The following is an 18,521-nucleotide window of genomic DNA, read 5'->3' as shown; positions in this document are numbered from 1 at the left end:
TAAAGGTTTACTAAATCTGGAATTAGTAGGCACTGATGCCACCAGCTAAAGAATCAAATAAAGTAATTAAAGTTATTACGATATTGAAATATTTGTCATTTTTGGATTAGGTCACTTGAATAAATGATATGAAAATACGTAGCATTTTATTTTTTATTGCCCTCAAATGGGTGAAATTTGTCCCTTTTTCGGTGTGGAACTTTTTTAGTAGCAACACATGAAATGTCAGAATTCTAGGGAATGAAAAATCGGAGTACAACAACTAATCTGTAATCACAGTGAAACAAATACTGCTTTTTTGGCAAAGTGCATGTAAATCTCTTGAGCAATAGACTAGTATAATTCTATCATCAGGTAACAAAAATGGCGGAAACATGCACAATGCTTAGGAATGGTTTAAAATAGTTACCTTCTGTTATTGTATAAAAATATTTGTAAACTGATTTTAACCAAACCTCTGTAGCCAAACCGAATTCGTGTTGTTTCACAGCCTTTTTAAAGTCTTGGTGGTAGGTTTCCTCTGTCCTATTTTACCTCTTTGGTATAATTAAAATTCTTTTACCACGTTTTAATAATTTATATTTTTTCTAAATCTTTTAACGTCCTTAAAGTGTTAGGTGTGGTAAATGCCAAGATAGGACAGAGAAAATAACAATATAAGAGGCGGGAATGATGTCAATAAGCCTACATAATATGATGTCATTTTACAGTTAAAATAATAATTGAGGATCTGAATAGAACCATATGAAACAATTCATTGTAAGAGATCAGCGCACCTGCTTCGTTCATGATAAACACGCATTTGTTTACAGAAAACAGTCAACGATATTGCCAAATCTCCTGTTGGTTTATAAGATACTTATCTAAATGTGAACTGTATATGTATTCATTGCTATATACATATAGTTAATCAACAGAAAAACTAAGTTTATATGGTTATATCCGATCCTCTATCTTGTATTTAGTAAAGCTATGGGTCAAATGTATTTTGATTTTAATATACTTGAGATCGCTTTCCCTTTTCATAAAAATAAATACAGTATCATATTGTAAAGTTGTTGTTTCAATAAAAAACAAAACGTCCTAATTTGTCATAAATAATTCTGAAAATTGTGAAATACTTCTGACCCAGCTTTACGAAAATATATAACTTCGTAGGGCATTCAGTCTCAGGGAATGTATGGTGGTAAGTCTCTTAGTTGCCTTACAATACATCGCACGTTATAAACATCTTTAAAAATATTTAAAAGAAAACATTTATACGAGTACTTAGTACTACTTGAAGCGTTATACTTATTTTTTATTCGATTGATGTCTATCGTGTATTGTTTGTACACTATTTCAAGGCGTGTATCATTGTGCGTGACATCATTTTTGATCGCATAGCACCTTGCATTCGATAGGAAAAATCTGCACTTGTGATAGTAACGCGTAATATTAAAAGACACCATCCCTTCATTTCTTGAATGTAGAATTTTATTCGTAAAACATGGAAATAGCATACTTGGGTTTTTGCGAGACAATATTTCCTAATTTTTAGTCAAGAAAAGTATTTTCTAAGCCTCATTGAACGGTAAAAAGCTTATCTTAGCCAGGAAAATTTTACGCGTTATTATCACAATTTTTTATAAAAACATGATTTGGGGACGGATCGGAGTATATCCAGAACAATGTTTACACAAGGTGCTTTTTACAATACAGTTGTATGCAGTTCGATTACCTATTAAGTTAATAGCGAAAGTGGAGATGACGATAACAATTCTTTTGCACATCAGGTTTCATTTAAACTTTAACACTTGGGTTTCAGTACAAAATTGTTTTTATTTTGGCTTTTAATTGGTTTTCGAAAACTAACGAAATTCTTCTTCACGCAATCTTATCCCAACGTTTTATCGTTATTCTATACGTTCTTTAGTGGCAGATAACCGTATTTGATACAGTCATGATTTCTTAAAACTATAGTGTTGATTGATATTAGATTATAATATGTATCCGTAATACTTGGTTAGTTTGTGCTTCGTTACCGCGGGCGCACGCGTCGATTGGCTATCCTTTTCACGACACGAGGAGAAAAGAGAGATAAAAATAAGATGAATTCGCTTTAAAAACTTTGATTTTTTTTTAATTTAAATTTTGCTAATTACGTTAGAATTTTATAGATTGCATAGAGAAACTTAAGTTTAATTTAAAGATACGTTTGAAGAGATACCTCCAAGTGTCGTTAAAGTTTAGCCTTGTATTTACAAAGCCCTACAATTTGACTAGATGTTTTGTCGTACTTCGCAACGCCAATGTTGATATTTACAAATAGACGGCTTTATTATTTACAGATTTAAATGAATTACGTTTGTCGTCCAACAACATTTGTATTACAAATATCCTTCAAAATACTTCAAAGTTAAATGATAAAAATATAAATATTTCGCAAAAGTTAGGTATATTAGAGAAAAACGTCCATTAATATTTCAAATAATATTTCGTTTTATTAAGTTTGGTGAAAATATTTACCTTTTCGTTCTGTATCAAAATATGTAATACTGGTGCGGTTACTGATACACGCTGTTTCAATTCTCTATTTTAAAAACGTAACTTTTCTCATAACTAAATTGAGATAACAGATTTTTAAGAAGCTTTTTGTAATACAAAATGTCTAAATCGCATACTGATCTTAACATATGGATAACATTTATGCGATATCATTGACGCGCGAAGCAATCATTAACATTCTCTAAGATATTGACTCGTCTACGCGATAAATTCGTGATGTGAGATGTTGCCAGTAAACATATCATTCGGCGTTTCTCAATATTTCCTATACATATTATAGAACACTAAAGAAATATTTGTATCTGTATTCACAAAATGAAGCGTGTTTTGCGTCAATGAATTTATTAGTTATTATTTAAAAACGTAATAAAATCCAAAACCACAATATGTACAGGATATACTAGCGTATTTATCTATCTGTTGTACAAATATAAATTAAAAATGGCGCCACTTTGTGAATACAGATTATAAACCGGTTTGACAATTGACATGAAATTGCAAATTTGCCTAAAGTGCAAAACCTTTGTGATATATAAAGGATCTTCTAAGCTATTATACAGGCATATATAAATTGCATCTAATGGCTCGTTACTTTTTAAATCCTATCAATAACGAACAATTTATCGAAAGCTTACATTGAAATCAATCCGTTATTGGTACAAACGAATGTAGGAACACTAAGTGCTTTAATTAATGTTGAAAATGTTTTATTTCAAATCAGGAACTTTTTAGAAATAATGTTTTGAGTTTAGGCCTATCAAGTATTGGTTTTAAAACATATTGGTAACCTAATACTCCGTTGACTATACATTTTTCACGAAATTTTTAGTTTTTTTTTAAATTTAAATCTAACCGACACCCTTCTAATATACTAAAACGCTTTTTAAATTCAAATTTAAAGGTGTACGTACAACAAAACCCCTAAAATAACTAGTTTTACAAATTTCCCAATACAAAGTATATTTGCTATGTTTATGTTTATTAACTCATTCTACTATGCGTGTACATATGCTATTGCAATAGCTTAAGGATCATATGTATTTTTTTTTTAAATATTGTAGTAAAACAATATAAAAGTTGTTCTACAGGATTTTCGTTATACGCACGTTAAATAGCTACCTACAGTTTACACCAATTCAACATATTACGATATATAGGCATATCAACGATTATACTTTTAAAAAAACATAAGCTTTAAAACACCGGCGTTATTTACAAGTCACAATCTGACAAGCACTGTCAAATGTCAAACCTTGATAGAAAAATAGTTTGACAGATCGTAAAACTCGACGTCCTTTTAGCATTTGGTACACGGAAACTCAAGCTTTTGTATACTTGTTCTTATTTCACAAAATTACCGTTTTTATAACAAAAATATATAGCAAATAATTTTAAATTACATAATTTTATAAACACTTAATAGTGTACATTCAAGTTGCAGAAGTTAGCTAATACTTCTGATTTCATCGAATCAATTAAATATACTTTTGACGTATATGGTATTTTAATATCGCTGTCTCTTAGTTTTGGCGCGAGACGTCAACACTTAAAATTTAACATTTAGATTTGTTTTAAAATATATATATTGTAGTTTTTATTTGATCTTAAGGTTGGTGTGTGTCCTGAAAAAAACATTTTTTTATTTAAATTTAAGTAGACTACACTTAATCCTGACAGAATTAGGTTAAATTTATTTTTTTTATATTTAAAGTCTAGATATACAATTTTAACTAATTCTACTTAGGACCCTTCAACAAAATTCATAAAAGGCCGGCATCGCATTAGAGTGCCCATGGGCGGCAGAATGTAGTGTAGTAGTCGTAGTAATTACCTGTATACTTTTGAATTCATAATTTTTATGGAAAATTTCATGGCTTTTAGCAATCCCTATCTGATCTGTATACTCACTATTTATATGGAGGCTTCACGCATGTAGTAATCAGCCCGATCTTTGGAAGTAGCATTGAGCTTGAGTGCTGGCGGCAAAGCCTCGTATGTTGTTGGCGCCCATTTGAATTGTGTATGCTCATTGATTTTCTATAAAAAAAAATAGTAACACTATTAAATACGCAATTTTTTGAAGTTATACTTCTTTAGGCACATTATGAAAAATCGATGAGATTGAAATATTAAGATGCGCGCGCACCTGAGACACAACATTGTCAGTGTGATTATAGCCGGCGAGAGCGAGATGGGAATAAGACAATGTACAAGAAAAAGAAATAGAATATGCGTGAAGTTAGCAGCTATGCCAAGAATTTTGAATGACCATAATGATCTTTGTAGTACCTTTTAAACAAATAAAGGAGTGTTAATTATTTTTTCAAAGAAATTTAGCAATGCTTTTTCACAAAGGCCTAATAATACTTAGTTAAAAGGTTATGAAATATACCTAGTTATTAAATTGAATGAATAATATAATAAATAATAATTATTATTATTAATATTAATTAATAATTGAATAATATTATAAATATTAAATATTATTAACGTTAAATATTTATTATTAATTATTTAATATTTAAAAAAATAAAAAAAGCCAAAGAAGAATAACTTCTTAAGCGCGTACATAAGTACACGCACCCTTTTTTTTTTTACTGCCTACTATTAAGTCTGAGCCATAGCAGACCAAGAGCTTGAGAAAAATTCACAATTCTCGGATTAGTTTAAAAATGGTCACGTGACAAAGCGTGAGCTAATGTAATTTCCCCTCAACGTCATAAATGTTTATTAGCATAGTATACAATAATTCTTAGCCAATATTAGACAAAGAATTTCGAGACTTGAAGGGTTATGTGAGAGAAACAGTGAATTTATATATTTTCTTTAAAGTTTTGAACCGATTTTTTTCTCGGACATAATGGGTATTGCATAGACAAGTGGATATTGAGTTCTTACATACCACAATATATTGAGCTTCCAAGATATCCAAGTCGTCATTTGCTAAAACTCTTAGTATGCGATTATCAGCCGTACCGAAGTGGTTCTGCTGCCCGTACACAGCTGATAATTCAAGGTGTTCCAACGACCTGCGCAGGCGCACAATACCCAGCACGTCGTATTGCCAGAGCCAGTAGCCTATAAAAAATGTAGATTAAAGGTTCAATATCTGTTCTCCTTATTCAATATGACAACAAACAATTAAAACAAATTTATTAGCAATTTGCATAAATCTTGGAAACACTGAAAAATTATCAGGAAATACAGTAGGAATTTTAGGAACCCTATAATCAATACGAAATTAGGTTAATTTTAATGTTGAATATTCTATAACTTTAAATTTAAAAAATGAGGAAATAATCAATAAACAAAAAAAACGATTATTAACAATCGATAAATAAAAAACACGATTTTTTAAAGTGAACGTCACATCTCTTATAACCAATAGAAAATGGCGGATTGTTTACAAATTTCAATACATTACACAACACTTTAATTTTTTTTTAAATACTTAAACGCGTTTCCGCAGCAAAAATCACTTGGAGGTGTTCCAATGAAGGTCCCCCCGAGACTCCTACATAATTAGTATCATCAAAAAAGTGCGGTGACATTTAAGACCCAACCCAATTATATCAGACTTGGACACGTTTGCGTAATTTACGTACGAGCTATTTTACCAACCTATATCTAAAATGTATCAAGAAATAGACATAATTAAGTAATGTAAACGACTCATTGGTCTAGTGGTTAGTACCCCTGACTGCGAATCCATGGGCCCCGGGTTCGATCCCCGGCTGAGACGAACATCGATGTGATGAGCATTTGGTGTTGAGCTTAGGTCTTGGGTGTTTAAATATGTATTTATATGTCTATCTATCTATAATATGTATGTTTATCCGTTGCCTAGTACCCATAACACAAGCTTCACCAGCTTAGCATGGGACTCGGTCAATTGGTGTGAATTGTCTTTAAAAAAAAATGCCTAATACGTGAACATAGATTTCATTTTGGACAAATGTTATTACACGTATGCGCCCCGATTTGGTTTTTATTCTAACAAAGCGATTGAAACAACTTACCATGAATAACGAGTCTACGTAATTGTACGCACTGCCAGCACATCAGTAGAATGTGATTCACGCAAACATCGTACTGAAATTGTATAGTATAACACTTTATTCACAATAACACATAACAGGAGAATAATAAGATAAAAGAAGGCATATATTAGTTGCCTTATGGTGCTCCCACATTGCCGTTAGAAAATGTTTAGTAACGTTAGTAAACATTTAATCACAAATGTTTTCATGTTAGAAAATGTTTAATAACAAGTTAACAAATTATAACAAAATTGATTCCAATGAGCAAATCCTCTTCCATTTTTAAACCATTCCAAAACCAAAGTGCGAGCCAATACTATATTTAAATGTTATAAAATGTAAGTTAAAATTTTCTATTAGCGTAGGAGCACATATAACATGTAACAGTTCCTAACAAAATGTAACAATTGACAACATTTGTTAGTAGATGTTTTTATGTTAGAAAATGTTTACAAACATTTTCTAACGTCAATGTGGGAGCACCAATACGTATAAAAGTTTTTATTGAATTTGTTTGTAATGACAAACTTTATCACAAAGAAATTGTGTTATAGGCAGAACGTGAGAAAAATTACTAAGTTACACGTGAATATTTGACATTGACATTTCAGCTCCTTCGGATTATTATTTAAAAATCAACCATAACTCTAAGGCCCAGCACACATGGTGAAACGCAACAGCAACGAAACTGCAACTACTAGTTACTTTTGAGTTTCATTTGAGTTTATGCCATAGATACCTTTGAGAGACAACACACGTCGCAACTAGTTTGAAACCGGTTTCAAAACGCGTTGCAGATCAGTTGCTTTGAAACCAGCGTGCAGGAAACTCGTGTCGGATTTGCTTCTGTCTGGTTTCAAAATCGGAATGCTTGTGACTAATTTCATCATATTTAGGTTGCGGCGTGTATGGAAAACGTTTGAAACTGGTTTCAAACCTATACTTTCAAAAGAGTTTCGTTGCAGTTGCGTTTCACCATGTGTGCTGGGCCTTATTGATTATATTTTCAAATGTCACACCAATACATACCGGTTCAGGCTTGACGACCCTGTAAAATGGCGTGGTAGACATGCAGGGGGCGTCCACCCACACAAACTCTTGCAGCGTGGACTTATACAAACGAGACAGGTGCGATAACAGTGGCACATGGAACTGTAAAATATATTATTTATAAATCATATACTAATTAGAACCTCAACCCTGAGGTTGTGAGCTACATTTCTATATATACACTTGCTGGTAAGATGATATTTTGAGGAAACTAAGGCACGCCCTAAAGGTACGGTTTCTGAGAAAAGCGGTGCCGTAATGTAACGTTGGGTGACGTCACCCATACGTTGTCTATAAATAACATCGGAGTAGGTTTTCTAGAGGACGTTGAGTATCACCGTAACGTCAAATAGAGGTGCTGTCATTTGCATGACGGCCGTCATAGCGGTGATAAACAGTAGTTCAACGTTTATGCGTGTAGCGGTGTGCATATTTAATTAATACAATGACTTGGACGAGCGAAAATGATGAACAATTAATTGATTTTGTTAAAAATCATGAAGCTTTGTACAATATCAAATCCAAAGAGTACAGACAAGCCTAGATGAAGCAAAATTTGTGGAACGATACTGGAATAACACTCCAAAAATACGGTCGCACTACTTTCTAGGAAACCACAGCTTGGCCACCGTAAAGACGGCCGTTATTAACAACCGTAAAATGACCGCTTTTCTAGGAAACCGTAGCTTTAGACCGAAATATCGTCTACATAAGGAAAGAAGTTTTATCACCTACTTTATAGAGGAGATCATAGAAACAAATGTAATCTGAGGGCTATCCCAGATAGGGTTGTAACGGTACTGGATTATTATTATTACTAGTATACTTGCTAGTTTTACCTAAGGAATAAAGGTAAATAAGGAAGTAAGATCAATGTAGGCAAAGTGTGTAGTAATCAAAGTAATAAATCACAAATCGTATAAAAATACTTCTTCGCACTGTCGTGTCTTTAATTCAAAATGCTTAGTACGAAAGTTCTTCATTTGATTCCCAGGAACAAAATCATTGTTTCGGTTTAAACGGTACATGGCATTAAATTGCTTATTATAAAAGCCGCAATTCTTTATAAATAGCTGGAACTAAAGCAATATTAAGCTAGAATTAAACGTTGTTTTAAATACAAAGCTACTATTAAAACAATTATAACTCACAGTTTTACAGAACATGACTTTCAGTGAAACCAGGAGGAGCCCACGAACAAATACATGTTCTATAATATCGTTGAAGCGGTGCAATGGTACCGCAATCTGAAATATATGAGGTAGAAACTATTAAAAAAGAATTAATTACGACTGTGCATTTGCGATGCACTATGTATGCAAAATATCACCATTGTATTGTCCATACCGGAAACCAAAAATAATAACAAAATAACCTTATAATAGTAGGGGAGCCCACGATGCTAGATGGGGATTTACTCGAGCGTCGTAGAGACCTATTGGGATGCAAAGCTTAGATGATAAGAAGAAAAAAAATGTTATATGATATATATCTTTACATCGGTGGGGGAAGCGGCTATAGATTGTTAAATATGTAAAAAAAATCTGTTGCATGGACATCCTCGAGCGCGTCAGATATTGATAGCATTAATGCCCTACGTATTTTTAATAATGTACGTATGTTAATCTGATCGTTTGCATGATGCGGGTGGTTGTATTTAAAGGTTGAAAAGAAAAATAAAATATTAATCTGACGCGCTCGAGAATTTCTGATGGTCAATTTTTTTTTACTAATCTGATCCTGTATTCTTCACGGGCGGCCTTATATATGGGCCTCATGTTTTGTGGAGTTACTTAACCGGGTACAAGGTATCCCCCTGTATATTAATCTGCCGCGCTTTAGTAAATCCCGAAATCCCTTCTTGGGCTCCCCTACCATAAATGGAGGTTGTAATTGAAATCAAGTATATTCCAAACTAGTGAACAGTCCAATAGTAGGTTCAGTATAAATTAAAATTAATTTGGTGATTAGCCTTTATTCATTAAGACTAAGTCCTATTACACTTAAAGTACGCATTCGTCTCTTTCTCTCACTTGTGTTTATTTTGTGATGGAAAAAGACAAAACAGTGTATTTAGCTTTTATGAAAAAGGAGGTTTTGTAGTTAAAGGAATACTTTACAGTTATAACACACTTTACTTTTCTTCACGAACATTTTACGTATTTTGACCAATATACTTACAACGTTAATAGCGACGTTCAATGTCTCGGGCGGCCATTCGAATCTCGGCAAAGTTAGAGGGCGCTTGTGTCCGATGTTCAAAGTGAGCAGCGACAATTCCGGTAGACGACTCAGTGTGTTTACGGCAGCTGAGTTTAAGTACTCGTAGTCTATCACGATGGACTGTGAACGGGGGTTTATTGCATTATCTTAATATATATATTTCTTGTGTGCGTGTGTATGTGACTGAACTCCTCCTAAACGACTGGACCAATTTTGATGAAATTTTTTGTATGTCTTCAAGGGGATCTGGGAATGGTTTAGATTCACAAATCAGCCCGCCAGATGTTAAGGGTAGTCCACCCCTAAATTTTTATTGTTATTTTTTAGACAAAATTTTTAATTTCTATTTTTTTATGATACAGCATTAAAAAATACATACAACCCCTAATTTTCACCCCTCTATGATCAACCCCTATTTTTTTATTATAAATGATATACATGGCGAAACGACGTTTGCCGGATCAGCTAGTCTAACTATATATTTACTAGTAGAGATAGACGTAGAGGCGTAACACAGATATTAGCTACATAAGCGTACCTACACAACTGTCAACAGTTTAATAGATCGCATTTGTCACCAGTCCAAAACAGTCAAATTACCCTCAAAACATCCATTAAAGCGAATGAATCAACGCGAACATTAAACAAACATATGTGAATCGCATTCAGTTATTAAGACAATGTGTTTATAGCTTTATACAGGGTTATTGGTAATTCCACATATTCCGGTTAGGAGGATGCAATTCAGCCGTATTCCTTTGTGATATTTTTTTACAGTTTCTTTGAAATAAGTTTCTAGTTTTGTTTTTTTTTTATGCAAGATAAGTTTCACTTTTTTTGTTTAAAGCATTTTAGTAGAAAAAATATTTAAATAATATAGTTTAACATTTCGCATTTTTAAATTTTGTTGTTTTAATATTGATAAATACAATACTTTTTTCAAAGAGACTTAATTTGTAAAAAGCAACATGATAGCTCAAAAATGGATCACTTTTGTATCATCCATAAGGGCATATAAATTATCACAAATAGTCACCCCTATCCTCCCAACGGGAATACGTCGAATTACCAATAACCCTGTATTTCTATTTAATTTATCAATTTTCAATTTTATTAGGGTAACTATGTTTTAATGACGAAACATTGTAAAGATATTTAGTTCTCTATAGAACAGAATTTCATATGTAAAGAATGGTTTATTCAATGAAAGTTAATCGTTTTAAAATATCTTTTTTTATGTATTTAATCTGAAAATTTATAATTATTACAAATTGTTATCGTAATTTAAAAATTTTGCGATTGTGCAATTCCAACTTCAAATGAATAATATATTATGCCCGCCGATACAAGGGGCCTTAGTCAAGATGCCTGAAAAGTAGTGTATGTAGAAAGTTGAAAATTTAATTTGTATGGAAATGACAGTTCGTGTCGAAAAGTTTTCATATACATGAATGTATTATTGTATGTATGTGTCAATATAATTTGATAAATTGGCCCCACTGTAGTCTATGGTCAAAATATATATTACCTTTAGCTTAGAGAACATCATCAATCCCACGTTGCTTCTAGTTAGTATGGTGTCATCCAGGCAACGCTTAGTGCTGAACGTCAGCGGCCGCGAATAATACTCAACATTCTTGTGCTAAACAGAAAATTACATTTTTAATTTTCACTGTTTCATTTCATTTGTCCATAACCTATAGAAGTTAAACATGTAGATAACGTTTAAGATTATTGTGAATAATCCATATTTTTTGTTCAAAGAGACCGTAAAACTTATTGTTCCCTAAATATTATTTCATTTTATCGCTAGAAATATATATAACGTGTCATAACCAAATCAATACTAATTTTGTATTTAATGCAAAATCGAATTTTTAAAAAGATCCACGGAATGCCTTTTCTCAACTTAGGGAGCGTTCATCCCCTCCCCCATGTAACTCGCCGTAACGTTTTTCAGTACCCAAGTACAGTACTGTACCCAAGTATAGTAAAACGTTTCGTGACCACCTAGTGACTCTTCAGTTACTATTATGTGGTGTAAGTCGAAAATAATATTAACAATAACGTGTAATTCAATCCCCGCCCCGCATCGTAACGTTTTACAAAATGACCCCCCCCCCCCCTTTCAAAATTCGTTACGTAATACTTGAACGCTCCCTTACGTAGGTCTTATATTTAAGAGAATCCGCAAAGGTATTATGTAACAGAACAAGACTTACTACGTATCTATCGTTTTCATTTTTAGGTGTTCCCATCTCACAGCCTGTTAAAATAAGTCTCTGTAGACTATGTAGGTTCTTGAAGACGAGGGTCTCCACTATTATTCTGAAAAGGATATTGGAAGCAAATTATTATATAGAGTATTAGCTGCCTCCGCGAACTCCGTTTCTCCTTAATGAAAACAACATGGAACATTTTGCTATGCTACCCAAGAGACTGTTCGGTTTTTTGGAATGAAAACTTTTCAGGTTTTTCTGTGAATTTTTCTCTTTATAAACCAATAAAAATATTTGTTGATTGTAGAGGGGTGAAACTTAATGTTTTTTTTTTTCAAATAAAAAGGTGGTTTTTTGGTGAACACTCCGTAACAATTTGGGGTTTGAAGATAGATAGTAGCCGATTCTCCGACTTACTGAATATGCATAAAAATTTCATAAGAATCGGTCAAGCCGTTTCGGAGGAGTATGGGAACGAACATTGTGACACGAGAATTTTATATATTCTCTATATATAAAATATTAGTTATATGTAATTATGTGCCAAGCACTGTATTTTTACACGCTTTATATTAGCTTCACCTGTATGTATGTATGTAACCGACTCCTTCGGACTCGATTTTGACCCACTTTAAACGGATAGATTTAATTCAAACTTTGTACACTTATAAAGAATCAGCGACAATATAATAATCTCATAGGTTTATCTCGAAAAAACAATGAAATTTTTTTAAGTCCACAAAGCAATACGATTAAATTGAGACAACAAGTATTGCTGCTAGGACTAAAAAGTGGAAAATAAATATAGTTTAAAAAACAATAAAACACGCTTTTAAAGCACATCTATTTTTTTCTAGTTTTATTGTCAAAAAGCGTGGGTTGCTCGATACACGAAAAATATGGCACAGAGCGCCCCACGCTTTTACACAATAATACCAGTATTTTTTGTTCATTACCATTTTCAGCCTAAATTAGGAATTATTTTTCACTTTTTAGTTTGATGTGCTTTAAAAGCGTGTTTTATAGTTTTTTTAAACTATATTTATTATATCTTGAATTTCGACTGTAAAATCTTCATATTTTCACGTATGTCATAAATACATAAGAACAAAACATGCACGTAGAGTAAGACATTTCAGATGGGACACCTACCTTTGCAGTTGTGGTATTGGCACATTTGGATTCTTAAGAATGTAACTTGGACCGAGAAATGCCACTTCGGTTAGATTTATTGTTTCGAAGTATCTGAAAACAATATCTCGAATTAAAGTCTCTCTTCAATATAGTAGAAAGCTTAGAAGGTTTAGCCCTCGATAATTATTTTAACTTGGAATATAACTTGTATGCTATATATATAAGGTTCAATATATGAATGGATACATTGTACCCAATTTACACGAGTCCACAATAGAAAACTTAAGCTTATACATTTGATTTATATATATTGTACCTATTGTTATTACACTCAAACTAACATAGATTACACTCACACAAGCATAAGTCACTTGTCATATATTTTATTTATATATGTTGTATATACAAAGGGATAGGAAGTACATAGGAGTGTTCCTTTCCATATGTACTCAATGGTCTGACTGGAAATCAGTGCTGCGGTCGCAAGGCTTGGCCGAGTGTCCACAGCGAGGGTACAGATACCGGCAAACATCTTGAACAAATGTCCTAGCCTGCGCAGAAGCGATTTTTAGGTATCACTGGGAGGAGAAACGCAAACTTTCCCACACTCTCCTGTTTAATGCTCAAGAAGTTTGCCGGTATCTGTACTGAATTAGGCCAAATTAACACTGTGTACTTCTTCTATATCTTTTTTTTCTTTATATTGTAGTATAAAGAATATATAGTTTGATGTTTCTTTCTTAATGTGTGAATTTGTTAATAAATGTTTATATCTTTCTGATTTGATTGAGTTTCCCTGACATCGACAAATAGATAGAAAATAAATAAAATGCGTGTTGAAAAGGAAGTATTAATCAGTCTTGTTTATATGGCTTAAACTAAACTGTCGTTATACCGATGTTATATTCAGCGTATCACTTCTTGGTATAGATTAAATTGTGGGACAAATTTGTTATCACCACCATTCCAATGAATTCGGCTAAGACTATTTATAAACAGCCATATTCAGATCGTCCATTAAGTATTAACGGTTATATAAGTATTTTTTTTAATACATAAGACCCCTTAATAATAGGTGTGGTTGGCTTGGCGTCTTCCGCCGGGCCCGGGCGACAACTACTACGGAAATATCCTTATGATATTTATGGGCGAGTCCAAGCCCGCTGGCCGGCGGGACCCGCGTTACCTCTTGTGCTATTCATCGTACTGACATACTTGACAATTCTATGGCAGAACTTTTCCAGCTGCGATTTGTGCTGGAGCAACATGTCGGATAACCTCTAATCTAAGTCATTTAGAAGTATCAAAAACGAAAGTTAATAAATAAATATATAAAAGCTGTAACTCTCGTGGTAATAACAAATTTTAACGTTGGATGTAATGTCAAAATAAGGAATGTATACTTAATAATGTGTAATTCAAAGTTTTGAAGCTGCATCGAGATATCGCTTTACAAAATACAATTATTTCTACTCATAAGCAAGGTTGCCAATCTATATGTTCTAATCAAATGAGTTAAGCAAAATGTTATAATGTTTATAAAAAATATTTTATCATTTTTGCACGTACAATATTTAACATCTTACACATTCGTTTATGTTATGAATTGAACGGATAGTAGTAATATAAACAAGCAATCGAAAGGTACATGTTTTTTTATGCTCTCTTATATCGATAACTGCACTATGGCCAGAATCGCCGTAAAACTTCATTATAACGTCTTTTATTGTCAAACATAGAAATTTAATCACCATAATTGGTATTTATGTAACATCATCAATGTAATTACTTTGTTTCTATCAAAACGTTTAATAGATTTTACCTCAACTATCATAGAAAATCAGAAATGTATTTGAATGTATCGTTGTAGTCTAGTTTAGCTACCGGTGAAAGGGCCGCCAAGGGTATCGACATTAAATTACGTGTTTTGTTAAATCGAGATCATATATCTTGAGATATAAAGGTACTTCCTTACAAGAGTAGGTTTCATTGTTATTTGAAGGCTGTTTTGTCTGCACAATATGTTTACAGTAGTGTGATTAAATAGAGGATGTTTAAAAATTCCGTCAATAATATAGTTACTCGACATTTATTTAATTAGGCAATATATAATATAGCCTATGTTACTCAGGTACAATGTAGTAGTGTAGAAATAATGATAACTCGGTCTATTAGTAGTATTTTAATTTATTATTATGGATAGTTATAATATGGAGAGATTATGGTAATATTAGATTTAAGTTATTAAAGTTTTATTTAAATTTGCAACGTATTAATTATAAGTTTGGAACGCGTCGTAAGATTTTACATATACGAATATAAATTATAACCACAAAATGCTTTCTTTACACATTAAGTAGATAAGCCAATATTGGTTTTATTAGACACGTTTAAAGTACATTATGAAACGACGTAAGTATGATTAACCGTAACAATGTTACGACATAATATGGTTATGTGCTCGAAAGTGAATTTATTCAAATATATGTACATACTTGGGAAGTTGGCGTTAGAATTCATATGTAAAGCGATATATTATAGAATTCATATGTATAAGATAAGTTTTTCCGGTATAAAGGGAAATATATTACTGTTTACAACTGGAAACCTATGTGGTGAATGTAGGTAAAGTTTATCGTTAAAATTTTAGACTATCGAATATGATAGCCACATACACATACATATCTTTACCTTGAAAAAAATATTAGCATATTCGACAAAACAGATATACCTAATAAGAACCTTAACTCGACTTTCTCTTTTAAAATAAATAGATTTCTACCGCATTTTTATCCAAGTTTTATCCATTTATCCAATTTTCATCGATCTTGGTTGTTGCATTTAAGAGAGAATATTTTTTAATTTGAAAAATACAATACACATACGGAGATATTTACAAAACATTACGAATATTTGCAGTTCCGCAACTTCTCACTATGTGAAACATTAATGTTACATATAAAAATGATCAATCGAAAAACAATGTCTCGATGAACATCGATGTATTAGCTGGACCTCCGAGTAATACGTCAATTGCGTTAATCACTGAGACACGTAAGCAGTTAACATAACGATAATCTGTTGTACAAGTAATATGTTATATAGTATATTAAAAATAATGCTTATAACGCAAGCCTTTGTATTAGATAAACAGTGTCGCTTTTAATCGTATCTTAGTAATCGCATTATCGTCAATGAGCCTATTTGTAATACTATTACATCATTGTTGCTTGTTTTGATTGCTCCAACACTCCATGTAATTGAAATTGTTATTTTCTATTTTTTTTCTTTAATAATATTTCATAACTTTACAAGCACCCATTTTATACACCCTTATGGAAGATGAATCCGTAGTGCTCAAAGCCAACCCACGTTACAAATTTTTACATATTATATTTTACTTCGTCGATCATTCTAGGTCTCGTTATGATCTAATCAATACAAGAGAATCCTGTGCGGGGATACAACTCGATCGATTGCGCTCGGCCTAAATAAAGCTACAAGCCTGGGAAAGTTCAAGGTCATCTGCTCGTCGTACCGTTCTGCAGATATATAATCTGCAGTACTATAAAATGCATAAATAAAAATCTGTCTAACTATTAAGTTACATAGATCATATATACCACAAAATAAATAGCATCGAAAAACACGAAATTTTATTCGACGACGTAATACTTAATGGATTATTGACAACATATTCGGCAACTCAAATACTTGTTGTTGTAACTTTTTACGCGTGTCTAAGTTTTTGTTACAAAAAAATTATAGGGAACTGTTTAGTGATTCTTTTGATTTAGTGGTATCACTTATATGGTAGTATTTAAGATGAATGTGGCAACAAGTACAGAACCTTTACTTCCAACATTAGAATTACTAACTTCTAAGTAAGACAAGTACAAGTTTGATTTGGTAATAGAATGTTATTTTGTAATGCTTAAGGCTTGTGAACAATTTGCATTGCTTATTATCCTGCGCTGGCTACTGAGCATTTTTCTTGTAATATTGCAAAAAGTAATAGAAACATATAAATACTTACAATGGCAAAATATAGTTCATAAAGGACACCAATTCTTCTACAACAGTTGTGTCAATGTAAATGTGCAAGTGTTTAGTGTACTTTTTAAACATACGAGTCAGGAACATGCTCTTCTCTATGTTCTTGACACTTAATTTAGTTACTTCTCTGCAAAAAAAATATGGGCATGAAACACACAGATATTAAAAGATTTTTAAAGCAAAAATGGTTATGAGTAAGGCAAGGCGCTTATAAGATTTTGTGACTTGACTGAAAATGTATTCTTATTAAAAATTTATTCATTTGATCATGATTTTTTTCAAATCATATAGGAACAGCTTATTAAAGCAGAATATGTAACATGTCTTACTTGTGTCCTTCATATAAGTGTATGGCACTGCGCCAGTGTTGGCAAGTTGATGTGGCTGCAAGTGCATCGTTTGCACTCAGGTGTTCAAGGATACACCTCAGTGGAAGGATAGGCAAGTTAGCCCAACCTACAGACATCTATAAAAAACACTCAGCTATTATAAAATTTATTAGCATATATATATAAAGTAAAATAATTTAATACAATTTGTGTATTTCTAATTTTTTTTTTTACTTTAGAATGTTTTCCGTTGAGGTGGAAATTAAGGGCAACATTGAAATGAAATATTTTCAGCGCATGATCAATTGATTTACCGTTAAGCATTCCGTGACCTTCAATATTATTCCACATTTACATAAAGCGTCAGTATCCGTACGCATATAAGCAAATAATAACAAGTGACGATACAGCTGGTTTGCGGGGAAAAGGTGTGACGGTATAACAGCTGTTTTCGAGAAAGTAGGCTAGCCCTTCATACAAGAAACTGCGCATATTCCCTAAACGCCTATATTTTCGATGAAAGTTCTTCTTATATGTTCTATTGCAATATTTCTAGGGAATACTTACAAACATATTATAATTTAACACAACGAAGAATGTATAACTATTGAAAATAAAAAATAACTCACCTTTTCCTCTTAATATTTTTCTTATAAGATTATTAGTTTTTATATCTTTGCTATTAAAAACTGGGCTATTTTGACTATCACTTAAACAACTTTAGTAATAAAATTATTACACGTCCATTAATTATCTCTTTTATTATCGTGGAATATAATGAAAGGATGAAATAAATCACATCATTACCACATAAAACTTTGACATGAACTATAGTTTCAATTTTCAATTTGGTCGTTGACTGTTGAGACTTGAGTGTGACTGGATTACACAAAAACTTGACAGCGACTGATCTTATAAAATTG

At 32.2% G+C, this 18,521-nt stretch overlaps 1 protein-coding gene across 2 annotated transcripts; it reads right to left on the bottom strand.

The window, feature by feature from the left end:
* Positions 1–1,774: 1,774 nt before the first annotated feature.
* Positions 1,775–18,491, bottom strand: LOC125053053. Of its 2 annotated transcripts, none has more exons than XM_047654232.1 (13): positions 18,228–18,491; positions 17,599–17,735; positions 17,250–17,396; positions 13,232–13,324; positions 12,083–12,188; positions 11,389–11,502; positions 9,819–9,980; positions 8,789–8,884; positions 7,617–7,739; positions 6,567–6,639; positions 5,450–5,625; positions 4,456–4,584; positions 1,775–4,169 (listed from the first exon to the last, which is right to left on the bottom strand). In XM_047654232.1, the coding sequence occupies exons 2-12, from the start codon at positions 17,733–17,735 to the stop codon at positions 4,459–4,461; spliced, it is 1,353 nt and encodes a 450-aa protein (XP_047510188.1). In that variant the 5' UTR covers positions 18,228–18,491; the 3' UTR covers positions 1,775–4,169; positions 4,456–4,458. The 2 variants fall into 2 exon arrangements, with proteins under 2 accessions (XP_047510188.1, XP_047510186.1); XM_047654230.1 differs by lacking the exon at positions 18,228–18,491 and adding an exon at positions 17,913–18,100.
* Between the last annotated feature and the right edge of the window lie 30 nt (positions 18,492–18,521).

Source organism: Pieris napi, chromosome 10 (genome assembly GCF_905475465.1).
Source record: "Pieris napi chromosome 10, ilPieNapi1.2, whole genome shotgun sequence".
Lineage (NCBI taxonomy): Eukaryota > Metazoa > Arthropoda > Insecta > Lepidoptera > Pieridae > Pieris > Pieris napi.
The sequence above is the reverse complement of the archived record's forward strand: the minus strand, read 5'-3'. Positions and strand labels throughout refer to the sequence as shown.

What these genes read in the sequence shown, in the direction of transcription:
- LOC125053053 (XM_047654230.1), bottom strand. Translation starts at nt 17,978, where the DNA reads ATGCGTACGGATACTGACGCTTTATGTAAATGTGGAATAATATTGAAG. An exon ending in TGATGTTCTCTAAGCTAAAG is followed by an intron (nt 9,981 to 11,388) that starts GTAATATATATT and finishes CCCCGTTCACAG; the next exon opens with TCCATCGTGATAGACTACGA. An exon ending in GGGTCGTCAAGCCTGAACCG is followed by an intron (nt 6,640 to 7,616) that starts GTATGTATTGGT and finishes ATACAATTTCAG; the next exon opens with TACGATGTTTGCGTGAATCA.